This window comes from Corylus avellana, chromosome ca6 (genome assembly GCF_901000735.1).
Source record: "Corylus avellana chromosome ca6, CavTom2PMs-1.0".
Classification (NCBI taxonomy): domain Eukaryota; kingdom Viridiplantae; phylum Streptophyta; class Magnoliopsida; order Fagales; family Betulaceae; genus Corylus; species Corylus avellana.
The window spans coordinates 3,914,524-3,930,272 of NC_081546.1; the positions used below are offsets into that span (position 1 = coordinate 3,914,524).

At 33.6% G+C, this 15,749-nt stretch overlaps 1 protein-coding gene across 1 annotated transcript; it reads left to right on the top strand.

Annotated features, from left to right (window-relative positions):
- The first annotated feature begins 3,701 nt into the window (after nucleotides 1–3,701).
- On the top strand, nucleotides 3,702–14,992 carry LOC132184697 (carboxypeptidase SOL1). The gene is made up of 15 exons (XM_059598423.1): nucleotides 3,702–3,955; nucleotides 4,420–4,486; nucleotides 4,595–4,690; nucleotides 4,901–4,931; nucleotides 5,066–5,122; nucleotides 6,371–6,466; nucleotides 7,339–7,461; nucleotides 8,380–8,484; nucleotides 9,204–9,250; nucleotides 9,932–10,057; nucleotides 10,244–10,346; nucleotides 12,917–12,979; nucleotides 13,795–13,878; nucleotides 14,026–14,089; nucleotides 14,396–14,992. Exons 1-15 carry the CDS (start codon nucleotides 3,838–3,840, stop codon nucleotides 14,689–14,691), a joined length of 1,476 nt encoding a protein of 491 aa, XP_059454406.1. The 5' UTR covers nucleotides 3,702–3,837; the 3' UTR covers nucleotides 14,692–14,992.
- The last annotated feature ends 757 nt before the right edge of the window (nucleotides 14,993–15,749 follow it).

Consider the following 15,749-nt stretch of genomic DNA (forward strand, 5'->3'; position numbering starts at 1 on the left):
TTGGGTTAAAATTCAATAATAATTAATTTATAACAAATCCAATGATAGTTTTTAAAGTTATATAAATTTTAGAGGTAATTACCTTTTTCCTCCATTAACTACATCGCATTGTCACTTTGTCCCAATAAATTGACAACCCTACTACTCGACCCCATCAAACTACCATTTTGTGCCTCAAACGCCCATTCCATCAGTACAAGACGTTAATTCAGACGATCAACCCGTTACTTTGCCCCCATGAACTACAACGCATTGTCACTTTGCTCTCTTGAACTACAACACATTGTCACTTTGCCCCATGAACTACAACAAATTGTCACTTTGATCGTCTAAGTTAATGCATTTGACTGACAGAATTGGGGTTTTGGACACAAAATGGTAGTTTGATGGGGTCGAATAGTAGGGTTGTCAGTTCATGGGGACAAAGTAATAATGCATTATAGTTAATGGAAAAAAAATGTAATTACCCCTAAATTTTAAAACAACACAAAAAAGACACAAGTATTCGTTTTAGCATTACTTATAATTCATTGTTACCCTATGTACATTTCACTGCCTAAATTGGTATAAAAGCGAAGAGTTTGCCCGACTAGCTAGATGGTTAATTATGGAGCCAACGTAGCTCGTGGGAACAAAGTTTCAAAGATAGTTTGAAGAACTATATCAGTACGTTGCAAATATTTGTGATATATTTTCGAAGTTCATCACTACCCAAGATCATACTATATACCAATGGCTTACGCGCCAAAGATTAATACTTATTTAATTATGTGGACATTGTCACGTCAGCTCGATCAATAGAATGAGTTGCACTCAGCCTATAGGTTGACATTTTGTTTCCCATCAACTTGTTAAAGAGTAATGGTAGGTACTATTTTTTATTCTCATAAAGTTGATGTGACTTTCAAAATTACTATTATATCAAAATTCAAGTATGATTCATCTAAAATTTAATAGTGAATTTAAAAATCACATCAGCTTTAAAAGGATTTTAGGACGATGAAAACATGATACCTACCATTACTCCTTGTCAAAATAGGTAATTGACATTTTCTTATGATTTGAGATTTTGAACACTTTGTAATTTCAAATTTATATGCGCAACAAAAAAATTGGTTCAGCAATAATCCTGGAAAGTGTATATATATATTTTGTCAAAAGAGTACACGTGTATTATGTGTATATATATTTGATTTGGTTGAGAAATTGAGGCTAAGTATATGGAAGAATCTAGAACGACTGACTGACGAAGCGGGTGAGCGATAGGTCCACGGCTCCACGCACTGGGTAATAAAATAAGTAATCATGTGACGACCTGTCGGTGCCAACAAACCGACTTTGGGTAAATAAATTAGTATTAAATCGAAAGGGTAACAGGGTAACGTGTCATCCTTACAACCGCGCTAGCGTGTCCAGATTAGGATGGTGGGCCACCTCTACTGGGCCCATAGACTGTGGTCAGCACTCTCAGCCAATGATAGGGCATCTGAAAGTTCTGGACGGTCGACGATAGCTACACGCACGATGCCTTGTCTGACTTCACTTTCACGTAAATACTAAAAACCACGGGCGCTTTCAAACCCACCAAACCATCCAAGTTTTTACCGATAGTCTTTTTAAGGTCGGTTTGAATTTGCAGTTCGGTAAAATTATGGTGTGAAATTTAAAATTACAAATTAACTTTTAAAATTGTACGATTTGAAAATACATATTTTCTAAGTTTTCAAATCGTAATTTTTTAAAAACGCAATCCTAAAATAATTTATTTTATATGATTTGGTTTAAAATCACACATTTTGTCAATGAAATCAGTGTCTTAAACACATCTTGTGTGAGGAGCTCAACAAGTTTTTGCATCTTCGTGAATCCGCTTTGCTGCATATTCCAATGTGCCGGTAATTCTTTATCTTCGACACCAACTTAACATTAAATTAGTGATCTAAAAATTAAAAATTGTTTCGTTTAATTAAATAAATCGGGTTACAATTTACTTATAATTTTTATATATGTGCCTTAACACCACAGGAACAATACACATAATATTTAGAGTTGACAATTTTTGACACAACTCACGTATCTTATAAGAACCCAATACAAAATTAACAGATTAAGGTTATAGGGTTTGGCACGTTTAATTAAATATGTCAAATTAAAAATGACATATATAATTTTATACCTATATCTCGACACGATTCTTCTGAACAAGAGAATACAAATTGACACCCATAATATGTATTTACTTTGACAGGCTCAAATTGAAACCCTCTTATTTCAATTCAAAGCGTTAGGCCGTAAAGTGGATTCTGTAATCTTGGGCCCAAACTTTTTGCCTTCCTTTTTTGGGTTATATGCATTCGGATCTTCTCGTAGCTATAGGCTATTGGGCTTTGCTCCTGAACAATAGTAATAGCATCTGCATGGAAGTTTCATACACTATGCCTCATTGCCTCATTGCAATATGCCTCATGGAAGTTTCATAATATGCCTCATTGCCTCTTAACATTCTTTTTTAATTATTCATACAAAACTATATATTTTCCAAAAGACGTGTTTTTTTATTGATCTTTTTCCTTTTTTCTTTTTTTTTTGGTGCTCGAAGTCACTGCAGTTATGATTTACGTAATAGAAAAAAATTATAGAAAGTCTCATTGACATCTCAAAAGAGCATCATTATTCATTGACCTTAAAAGAAAGCGTTTATTACAAATCAATAATATCCTTATAAAGTTTATACGTAATGGCTCTTTTGATGTATTGAAGGCTTAATTAATTAATTAATTTTATAGTTTACATTAGATTTTACTTAGTTAATGGTGTATAAATTGTTATGTTATTTAAAATTTGAAATTATGTAATATTATATATACGTTACATGCAACAAAACGAGGCAAATATAGTGTTAGCTAGCAAACCAATAAATAGATAATACATTTATAAAGATTCTCTCAATTTCACTTTAAATGTTGAGTAGCCATTTTATGATTAAGATTTTGTTTGACAATGTATATAATTTTGCATCATTAACATTTGTAAGTATCGTGACAACATGCTCACCATATGGCATCACATGCACCATTAGATGAAAAAAACTAAAATATCGAGAGGATCAGATTTCCTCCACCAGGAACGAAACTACACACAAAGGTAGAACTTTCCAAAATTTTAAAAATTCTACCAAAACTATATGTTTTTATGAGATAAACCCTATAAAATTGAATTTTTACCCCATAATCAACCAAAGTATATTTTTAGAGTTAAGAGTTAAATTTAGATGAATTTTGAAGAGTTAATTATGAATGCTCTAAAGGACGTGACGTCTTTCTCAATTGAAAGAAAAGACAAGAAAATTTATTTGGTTTAACGAAATATGTCTTGGACGGCTTAAAGTGATTATTTCTCTTGCTCCTTATCTTGGAAATGCAAATAATATTATCTTATAATTATTTGGCAATGTTGGTGTGTTAGTCCTAATTAACTATTGGATTAATCATTGTAAAAAAAAAAAATTGGTTGGAACGCTACATCAATGTTAAAAAATATTTACACTATAAAAATGTAATATATTTTATTTCGCTTAATTATTGTTATAATAATCTAGTAATTAATATTTTTTTGATTTATGCATTTATTTTATGGTCTAAAATTTACTTTGTTATATTTAATAATATATATACTATTACAAGCCGCGTTGTTCTCACGTGACGAGATCAGGAGCCGGGGCGTCTCTCTCGCTCCCTATGTCGTTCTTTCTCTCTCGCTCGCTCTTACATAATAAAAACGAACAGAAAAACCAGAGCACACAGAGAGCTACAACATGTAACGATCAATCAGTCGGTCATGATCATAATCACAGGAATGAAGCTTCTCTTTTCTCTACTCATCGTTTCTCTCAGTTTATCCTCTTCTCTTCACCCTACCTTTGCCAGAGGCAGCCAACACGCCTCTCTCCCTTCAGGTCTTTCTCTCTCTCTCTCTCTCTATATATATATATATATATGTGTGTGTGTGTGTGTGTGTGTGTGTGTGTGCGCGCGCGCACGCGCGTTTGGTTGGTAGCTGGGAAAGTGTAGGAAAGAGAAGAAAAGAAATGAAAAATTGGAATCTCAGATTCTTCGTTACTCTTGACTTTCCGGAAAATCAACTGAGCGTGATACCTCAAACTCGGTCTAGTCTAAGTTGAGCTTCTTCAACTTTTTCACCATAGGAAATTAAAGCAACAACAGAAGTAGGATCCAAAATTTTCTCTCCCTTGCTACCTTTGGATTTACGAACCGGAAGATCATTGGTTCCTCGCTTAGTTTAAATTAGGAAATTGTAATCTTGAACTTATAGAATATTAATTTCTAACCTTAAACGGAATAGTTGTTTTGGTTGGGTATTGAATTTGTTATAATTGTAATTATACCCTGATTTTAATAGGCTTCGAATATAGTAGTTATGTGGGTTCTGCACGGCATTTGTTCGAGGAAAATCGGTTTCATATCAGGTATTTATTCATAATACTTTGCTAATTTAGCTTAAAATCAAATTTACCTATATTTGCATGATACTTCTAATATTGTTTCTTAAATAACACAAAGGATCTGTGTCACAGTGATGAAGTTGCTCAAGGTTACATGACTAATTCTGATCTGGAGAAGGCCGTTAAGGCATTCGGGCAAAGATGTAGTAACATTTCTAGGATATATAGGTGATTGCTAAGACTTACTTTTTATTAATGAAACAGTTACTAGACTAAAATTTTCGTCTATGTGTGTGTATGACAATATTTGTAAGTAATGGATTTTGTTCAAATTAATGAACCAATATAAGAAAAATGTGTGTTGTATTGTTTACTGTAGTGATATGCTGACTTGTTTTCTGTTTCTCTCTTTGAGGGATTTTTGGAATGGGGAAGCAGTATTGGGAAGAGTGTGAATGGCGTTCCGCTGGTAATAATTTCACTGAAGTTATTTCCATTTCTTTTAGTTTTCTCTTATATTAAATTCATTTGTGAAAAAACCTCTCCGTTGAGTTGTGAATGATACCTTATTAAGTGCGTGTTTGCCTGTTTTGTTGGTTGTAGTGGGTGATAGAAATTTCTGACAAGCCTGGGGAGGAAGAGGCTGAACCTGCATTTAAGGTGAATGATCTGTTTTTTATGCAGGCACATGAACACACTCAATTGTCATTTGTAAAATATGGGTCTATTGGCATAATCTTGAAGGCTATATTTGTGAAGAATATCCAGTATCATATTGGATTTTTTCTTCTTTTCACATACTATATTTTTGAACCTGTTCAGACTTAAAGAAAAGAGCCCAGTCACTGCTTTAGCTTGAACTTTGGACAGCAGTGCTACAGTATACCAAAAGAGCCAAAAAAGGAAAGAATGTATATAAACTTGATTGCTTTAATTACCAGAAAATTTTATGAATGTAGAAATAATAAATTTGATTTTTTGGATGCTTGCCAAAAACCAAAAAAGGAAATTGGTAGTGGATATAGTTGCAATAGAGCTATGGTTTTTCAAATCTTTTTATGCTTGGATGGCGGCATACAATAGTCCTCATTTTTCTAGTTTTACTGAATTTCTAAACTTGTGTTATTCTTTTTCTTCCTAGTCGGAGTTTCTCTTGTATACTCCCTGTGTACTTGGGTTGCGCTCCTCATCGCTTTCTATTGAGATGATTTAGTTATCAAAAGAGCTATGATTTTTATAACGATACAATAACAATAACAATATTGTTTATAATTTTTATGAATAAGACTATGATTAATATTTCAGTGGTGAAATAGGGATGCAGACATCCATGTCTCTGTGATGCCACAACTCAGAAAAATCATGCACCAAAACATAATCAGTAATCCTAAACGCAATGCAATCATAGCTACACAAGTATCAGCCAATAACACAAAAAGTACATATATGCCTTGTTGTTTTTATCAGTATCCAGCAATTGAGTACTAGCAGTCTATCAGTGGAAGTTGAAAACAATTGGTAAATTTATGTGTAGTGACAAGAAAAAAAGAGCTTTATACCTATTTGTGATTCTGGCTGGTTTTAATGATTCTCTTCTTGAGAATGTATTTCCATTTTTTTGATAGTAACCATTGGCCCTAAGAATGAATTTGCATGTTATCAATCTTCACTCTGATCTGATAATCTGCTCCTCCTCAACATGGTTGAGTGAGGCCTATAAGTTTTACAGACATGGATTTAATGTACTCATCCTTAAGTGGTCTGATCTAGATAAAATTTTCTGTGTATTGTCTACGCTGATACGTTACTTTGCTTGAAAGCATTTTCATACCTTTTTTTGCAAATGAAATTAAGGAACCTGTATATGCTAGTCCAAGAAACTTGGTGACCAATTACTTGATATTGCAGTACATTGGGAATGTGCATGGAGATGAACCTGTAGGCCGTGAGCTTCTATTGTTTCTCGCAAATTGGATATGTGACAATTATCTTGAGGATCCCTTGGTACGTTTCTTTTCTTCTTATTACACGTAAGTGTAATTATTTTAAAGAATTTTGATTCTTTCGGTTCTTTTTGGCTTTCTTTTTTAATTTCTTTTTTTTTTTACTGCCCACACACATAGTTCTTTGGGCAATGTGTTTGCAACTTTGTTCTGTTATGAGATTCCTGTATTTTATCTTCTATGATTGTATCAAAAAGTTTCCTCTATATGCTTTTTGGTAGTTCCTTTATACTACTCCTTTATGCTGCATTGAGTAATGGATAATGGATAGGCTTGAGAAAATGAAGCAACACACACCCTTCAATTTGAGTTTGCCAGACTTGTGAATTCCAAAAAGAGAACATCGAAGATCAAAGTTAAACACTATTAAATCTTTGGATGATTTAATTTTTTTATCTTTTTATTTTATTTTTTTATCTTAAACAAGGAATTTAAAGAAGTCTAAGATCTGTCCCTGATTTAAAGTTCCTCCCAAGTTTCTCACTGAATAGCATATGCACTTCTCGTTTTCTTTTTCCCTTGAAATACGAACTAATCATTCAACCAAATTGAGCCTTATAATGGTTAATACTTTAGAAAGAAACCTGCATTAAAATTAAGTTAAATTTCTAAGTTTCTATCCTGTCCTGAGATCATCACTTTGCATATCTTTATGCTGCTCATAATCGTAATTTGTGTTTTATTTTTCAAGACCCCTGTTTGTTTCATTCCTTTGATTACAGGCTATTAGGTTTGATGAGGCTATGTTTATGCATACACCAGTTATGCAATATTGTGTGGTTTGTAGTATTGATATTGATACTTCTGTAGTTCCATATTATTATATTTTATTGAACTTTTTAATTTATTTGAAATGTTCATTGGTTTTATCAGGCCAGAACAATTGTAGAGAATGTTCACCTTCATATACTTCCATCCATGAATCCTGATGGATTTTCACTTAGGAGGCGTGGTAATGCAAATAATGTTGATCTAAATCGAGATTTTCCAGATCAGGTATCATGTTTGTCACATCAGATTTTCATTTACATGGTTGTTTGACCTAGATTGAGCCATAAAATCATCAATAGGCTCTATTCAAATTGTGATATTATGACTTAGACTGTGGGATATATCGTAGTTTTCCTTAACATCACCTAGGACAGCAGGTCGATGCATCCTAATTAAACTCAAAAAGATTGTAGGATTCATTACAATATTAAATAACATCAGTTAAAAAGAAGTATGACAAATAAAATGCAACAATATTTGTTAGTTGTTCATGTATGTCCTGATTTCAGTCCATTTGACTACCATAATATATTGCGTTAATAACTTATAAAAAAAAATAGTACGTTAATAAGGGTAGTTGCTGTAGGATATCCCCATGGGAAATTAAGGTTCTTAGGATAATAGTAGGTAGGATAAAGGGCTTTAGATTTTAGATATCTTTGTTAATGGGGGTTAGTTTGAGAATTATCGAGCGTTTGCTATTCAAAAAAAGCAAGAGACTTAAACCAGAGGGTGCTTTCTGGTGTTGTGAATGGTAACTATGAACTGCACTCAAGCTTGAACCGGAGTTCAAGAGAGTATCAATCTTGATATTGAAAATGTAAACTGTATGAAGTTTACAAGCATTTTTGTTGTTATAATTGAGAATTGGATTTATATTCTATTGCTAGATATCTCCTGATGTAATCAAGGACTCAAACCTAGAAATCGTATTCTTTGGTCAAGATTCAATTTAGATCTTAAGGCTCCTATCACCAAAAAGTGAGATGCCCAAAAGCTTTTTTTTTTTTTTTTAATATTATAAGTTGAAACATAATGCTTTTACTTTTCGTTTCCATTAAGGTGATGTGCTAATGTTACTTATCAAAAAAAAATAAGGTGATGTGCTAATGTTGAAAGAAATTGACTTGCATGTAATTGCAGTTTTTTCTCATAAATGACGATGTGAATGTGCGGCAACCTGAAACCATGGCAGTTATGAGTTGGTTGAGAAAGATCCATTTTACAGCATCTGCCAGTTTACATGGGGTAATGCTTTGCGATTTCTCATGCCATTAACCTCAGTAGAACCATATCCACACTATTGCCATTTGATATGCATACTTTCTTAATGTTGATTTTACAAGAAATGCTAATGTTCTACCCCCTGGCATGGAAACATATTTACTGAAAACCGTTGGCCAAAGTGTTATACCTTCATCTTGAAAAATATGTTTTTATTTAAGAGCTAAGCAGAATCTTTATATATCAAGGAGCAGCCTCTCCCTGCCATTCTTTGGCTCTCTTTTTATTTTTAGGGATGAGCAAGGACGTACTGAAAGAGTACTGTATAACCTGTGGAAAAAGGGTGGACACACTACGTCACTGAGGACTGAAACTAGCTCCATTGTACAAATTCACAGCATAACTAGTTTATAATTCAATACTTCCCATTATCAGAAATGCTTAATTCTTGAATTTCTATTTTAATCAAAGATATCTTGACAACTTCCAGAAAAAAATAAATAAGAAAGGACTCCTAGTGTTTCTGTAACGTCACTGAATATAGAGCTTATTTATTATCCCTGGATTAAAGTCCACTTATTTGCGTCATACTTGGCTGACTCATTCAATTATACCAGCTTCAAAGATATATGGTTGTCTCACAGGGCTTGGTTCATGTATGCTGTGGCTTTTAGACCTAGTTAATACGTACTCAGATATAATATAGAGAAATGAACTTTAACAGTATCCTCTTTTGTTCACAGGGTGCACTTGTTGCAAATTATCCGTGGGATGGCACTTGGGATAAAAGGTGATGATTTTACATTCATGATCAGTTGTCCAGTGAATATGCTTTGTAACTTGAAATTGCTCTCTGCTTTTATGTTTTCCTGTTCTATCCTTCCAGTTCGTTGTTGCACTTTTATCTGTATAGGATCAATCTTATCATTTTATGTAATGTTAGCCTACCAACTGTAGAAGTTACTTTGTCAATCCCATCCAGCTTATTTTCAAGTTAATTGCATAAATATCTTTTGATTTTCCATTGAAGAGTTATCTATTTGTAACTTAGATATTTCTTCATCTTATTTCGGAGTGTTCCATTTTCTCATAGCTGTAATTTGGGTTCAATCTATATTTATTGTTGTTTTTATTTTTGGTTTTGTTGCTATTACCTGATTTTCCATAAGATTGCAAAGGGGTTTTCACTACTCATTTCTGCAGTGCTGAGTGATTTTGGCTCAGTCAAAGTCTTTTCTAGTGTCATACATGTCATGGTGACCTAAATACTGGGTGTTGGAGCATTGCTATCATTTTGTATAAATTACTGTTCACATCTCTTTGCTTTCAGAACTACTTAAAAAGATGTCCAACAAAATTAAGTTTTAACGGTAATCTCAGGATACATTCTCTTTATGCATCACTGTAGATTTTTGTCAATTTAGCCTTTCCTTTTGCACTTAGTTTTTCTGATTATGTGGATCAATTTCAGGACAACTTACTTTGGATGTCCTGACGATGAAACATTCCAGTTCATGGCAAGTACATATAGTCGCTCTCACTATAACATGTCTTTGAGCAAGGAATTTAAAGGAGGAATTACAAATGGAGCAGCTTGGTATGGCAGCATAAAAGTAATGCTGATTAATTTTTTAATTAAAGAAGTACATTGGCATGCTGATTGTTCAAGACATTTTTGTCTTCTGCATCTGTAGTCATCTGAGTGATCAACTTGTCAGAAGTATTGGTCTTCTCTGTCCTATACTATATTTTTAGCTGTTGTTTCATAAGATTTTTTCTGCAGGTACCCTATATATGGTGGCATGCAAGACTGGAACTATATACATAGTGGTTGTTTTGAATTGACCTTGGAGATAAGTGATAATAAATGGCCGTCTGCTAATGAGGTTAGATATCAGTTTATGTCTCTTCACCTCTGTTCTTTGTACTATTCTTGTTATACTAAAACTTGCATGTTACTGTGATGTTGCTTTTTTAACTCCTGGAAATTCTTTTTCTTTTTGGGGAGGAGGAATTGGAGTGGTCTATGATCAAACCTTCTAGTCTTGTTATTATTATTTTTTAAGTAAAAGAAGTTAATTAAAAGCGCAAGGGGCGCAACCCCAGCACACATGAAGTATATAAGAGAAAATACCTAGCAAATCAAGACCAAGAAAAGAGAATACAAAAATCTACAAAGTTGGTAACATTGAGAAGGGTGTTAGCCAAGATCCATTCAAAGAGGGATTTAAGAAAACAAAGCCTTTGATCCGGGCTCGTCTTCTTGCAATCATTAAAGCTTCTAGCGTTTCTCTCTCCAAATGCACCACATTAAAAAGGAAGGGATTACATTCTAAAAAATATTGATATCATTCCGACTGACTTTTCCTTTCCAACATGCCAGAAAATCCACCCTTTTAGGCATAACCCACTCAACTCCAAACATCTGAGAAACTGTATTCCACATATCTTTCGTGACATTACAATGAAGGAGATGATTTGGGTTTCCCCACTCTTTTTTATACATACAACACCAATTTATGACTATGATGTGACGCTTGTGGATATTATCCAAAGTGAGGATTTTCCCTAGGGATGCTGGCCAAATGAAAAGGACCAACGTCAAAGGAGCCGTAGTCCTCCAAATGCTTTTCCAAGGGAAGGATAGAATGTTACTTTGAAAGTATTAACCTAATTAATGAAGGTCCCTTTCAATTACTACATAATTTACTTATGAGGAATAGCACCAATTTTTTTTTTGATAAGTAGGAATAGCACCAATTTTTTACCCTTAGGTTTTAAATTGTAGGTGCAATATGTGATGATCTGTCAGTGACTTATGTTTTACTTGGTATTGTCATACTTTTATCTAGATTCCTGTAGTATTGAAATCAGTTTTCTGCCAACTTAGATTATATATTTTGCTGTTACAATTGATAGAGATTAATAAACAATCTTAAAATTTGATTGGTTATAGCTCTACATGATATTTAATAAGTGATTGATGATGTCTATTATCTCTGACCAAATAAACTATTGAACAAAAACAGGAAGGGAGGTGGGGTGGTGTGGGGTGGTGATGATGTAGCAGGGAAAATTGTCTTAGCTCACTCTTGAAGGGTTAGAGGCTTGCTCAAATCCAATGATGAGCAGAGAATCCTCTTGAGACTCCCCAAATTTTCCGTATTTGAGTAGTCATGAGGAGCCCACCAATCCTTTTGAGCATTTATTATAACAGATGCTGAAGAAGAGGCTTCCATAATGTCTTTGGTCATAACATTCTCTTGGAAAATCAAGTTGAAACTTGACATGAAAACAATCATTATATCTAACTTTATGTAACTTCTGAGCATGATAACTCCATTGTTAAACTATATTTTAAAATTGAGGAGCACAATGCCCTGCTCAAATTGCATTTTGTGATAATCTGTAATCTATTGCATGCCTTATGTCGATTTTTTTTGAAGGAACTGTTGCTGATGTTGTTCAAATTATGTGATGATGATTTGTTAATGTTATCAGAAATTTAGAATATATGTAACATCTTATTAGTTATCCAAAAAAACAGACAAAGCTTAGTATAGGTATTTTTGGCTTATGCTTGTCTTGCATGGTCAAGTTGACTCAGTTTTTTCTTTTTAATGAATAATAATTTTATTGAAAGAAAAGAGCAAAGCCTTTGTACACGAAAAGTATACAAGAGAGACCCTTACCCTAAAGGCGTTTACAATATAAAAAATTGATTCATTTCTTTAGCACGTTGGACTTACGGTCCTCAAAGAGATACTGATTCATTTCTCTCCAAATACTCCACATTAAGAAAGCCAGAATAACTTTCCATATGGCCTCTTTGGGATGTCCTCGCCCTGGGGTTGTCCAACAATGAAGCAGCTCTAGAATGTTACTAGACATAGCCCACGAAATCCTGAATAAGCTAGGAACCAAGTGCCAAAGATCACTAGTGTACTCACAATGAATGAGAACGTGATTTACTGTCTCCTCATTCTTTTTGCATAGATTACACCAATTTACAAGAGTGAAGCCCTACCTTCTAAGGTTATCAACTGTGAGAATTCTACCCAAAGTTTCCGTCCATATGAAGAAAGCAATGCAGGGCGGGGCCTTAACCTTCCAAACACTTTTCCAGGGGAATGGACAAGGAAGTTGGCTCTCAAAGTTACTTAGGCATTCTCTATCATACAAAAGAAAAGAAGAAATATTGGTATTCTCTTGCATGTTAGTTTTATCTCCTGTAATCAGTAGTTTAGATGGTTTTGTTGCTGGCAAGCAATTGTCTTATGTTAATGTCCTCCTCCCACCACCACGCCTTTTTTTTCTGCAATAATTTTAATGTTGTTTAATTAAAGTGTGACTTTGTGTAATTAATTAATTGACTTTTATCTCACTATCTTGTTCTTGTCTTACTCTTATCTAGTTGCTTAATGGATCATCTTCTTTACCTTATGTCAACATGCAGCTTCCTACTCTTTGGAAATACAACAAAATGAGCATGCTTAATCTTGTTGCGAGCCTTGTGAAGGTATGCTGTAGTTTGAATGCTAACCTTTTTCATATGAAATAGCATAGACTATCTGAGCCTTGTGAATGATAACATAGACCTAAGTGTTCCTTGCAGTTTCTGTAGTAGATTATCTGATGAAATAATTATCATGGTGCACATTCCATGATAAATACTTGTCGAAAAATATTGGCCTAGATCATATACTGTATATGACACATTTAGAATTACCATTAGAGCAGGGTTACAGGAGTTGGAGAAGATCTACTTGTCATGGGGTGGATGCCTAACTCTAATCAAGAGTACGTCTACCTACATACTTCTTGTCCCTTTTTCCTTTACCAGCTGGTATAGCTAAGAGATTGGAGTGTCTCCGAAGAAACCTTTTTTGGGATGGACTTGGTGGTGAGCATAAGTTTCATCGGGTGAACTTGAAGACTATATGCTCCCCATTTTCTAGAGTCGGGTTGGGAGTTAAAAATCTCATGATGTTCAATAAAGCTCTACTGGGGAAATGGCTCTGGAGATTTATGCAAGAGGAGAATTCTTTTAGAGATCTCTTTTGGATTGGGCTGTAATTTATGTTCCTAATTTCACCTTTTCGAATCTTTTAGATCTAGTTAACTTTTTAGATTTTCGACACCTTTAGGTCGGGTTGCATATCTTGTATTCTCTTTGTGTACTAAGGTTTTACCTTTTTTTATTCAATAAAGTATTATTCATAAAAAAAAAAAAAAAAAAAAAATTACTATTAGGCTGTTTTAGTTATGCAATATTTTTGTATTGTTGATTTCACAGTGCATGAATAGTTTATCCATATGACTTTATCTCGTTAGACAGGAGTACATGGAAGAATCTTTTCATCGGACAGTGGAAGGCCACTCCCAGGCTCTATTACTGTAAAGGGTATAAATCTCACGGTATGTTCGGTCTAAACTTCAATCATGAATTGTTAAACATTTAAAGCTCTCTTCTAAACTTTTATTCATTAATTTGACAAAGTGGCGGTTGAGTTCTTCTTCTGTTTCATAAGGTGCGCTTTGGTGTCTCCTAAACTTTATTGACAGGTCAAAGCAGGAAGAACGTTTGCTGATTACCATCGCTTGCTTGCTCCAGGAGGGCGATATGAAGGTATTGTACTTCCTAACCATGATTTAAAGTTCCATGTGGATATGAATTTGGCTAATCTAGTAAACAAATGGATAGTATATATTGATATATATATATATATATATATATATAATGGACGAGAAGATATGTAGGTACCACAATGATAGTAAAAAAAAAAGGGCCCCTAAATTCTCAACTATCTGACCACTGCATTTATGAATCGAGATATATGTGCCGTCTTGCTTTATATGCATGCAACAATTTTCTTATGTTTCCTTTTGTTTCAAGATAGCATTTCTGATCTTGATAAATCGACTTTGATTGCAGTTATAGCCAATATGCCTGGGTACAAATCGAGAAACACGTGTATCTGGTTGGAAGAAGCTGCAATGACATTGGATTTTGTTCTTGATCCAGAAGTCATACTCATGGGGAATCTACCACGAAGTGGCTATCCGAGCAGGCTTGAATTTGTTGACTTTCTTTGGGGTTCCCACCTGCGAGTTTTTGTGATTTTGATGATTGTTGTAGGATTTCTTTATCTCTTACTTCTTCGGAGAAGGAACACTAACCTTTCAAAACATAGACACTTGGGAGGGCAAAAAATTGCGGGTGGGGTATAAGCCTCTTAATTTTTTTTGCCTTTGCGAAAGCTGATATATTTTACATCAGGAAAAATACAAAAATTAAATCTTTCCCCTTCATTAGAAAGCATCCTTTTTTTTTTGGATGAATGATTAAAATTTTATATAAACAAAACAAATCTTTAAGCATCCATTGCTTGGCTGCTGCAAGTTTGTATTATCATATATGTTTTGTATTTCTTGTATGAGTAATACTAAATATTGACTCCCATCCCACTAGGTTGATGTGGCAATGTCCATCGGCCATTGGATTTGATCTCAGTAAAATGGGAGTTGAGTATGTAGCCTTCTTACTCTTCTTGGATATAGCCAGACTTCTATTTTGTTTGCTGGACCAGAACAATTCGTATCTCCTATATCATTACTGTAATTTATAATACAGATTTGTAAAGGAAAAAAAAGAAGAAAGAAAGGAAAAGGAAAGAAAATAAATAATTTATAATATCGATTTATTTTAATAATTACCTAAAACCCTCCTAGGGTTTCTCTACTTTATTTTTTTTTCCTTGGGTTTTGATTTGTATTACAGGAAGTACATGTGGTTTTGATAAAGACCAAATTAGTCTTTCTGTCAATTGACCGTTAGTTGACTTAACGGAAATGATACATGGACCAATTAAATTTGGCCACTTGTCATGTAATTTATTATATATATATATAATATTTTTTCAGAAAAACAAAAAATAGAAAAGAAGAAAAGAAAAATTGGGGTTGCCGAAACCCCACCCCCTTGGCCCCTTAGAGCCACCCCCAATTTTTCTTCTTCCTTTTTATTTTTTTTATTTTTTTGAAAAAATATATTTTTTTTTTTTTATAAAAAATAAATTACATGACACGTGGCAAGATTTAATTGGTCCACGTGTAATTTCTGTTAAGTCAACTAACGGTTAACTAACGGAATGACCAATTTGGTCTTTATCAAAATTATAGGTATCTCCTGTAATACAAATTAAACCTAGGGAAAAAAAAAAAAAAAAAAAAAGTAGTGAAACCCTAAAGAGTTTTTAGGTAGTTAACCCAAATAAAAAATAAAAAAT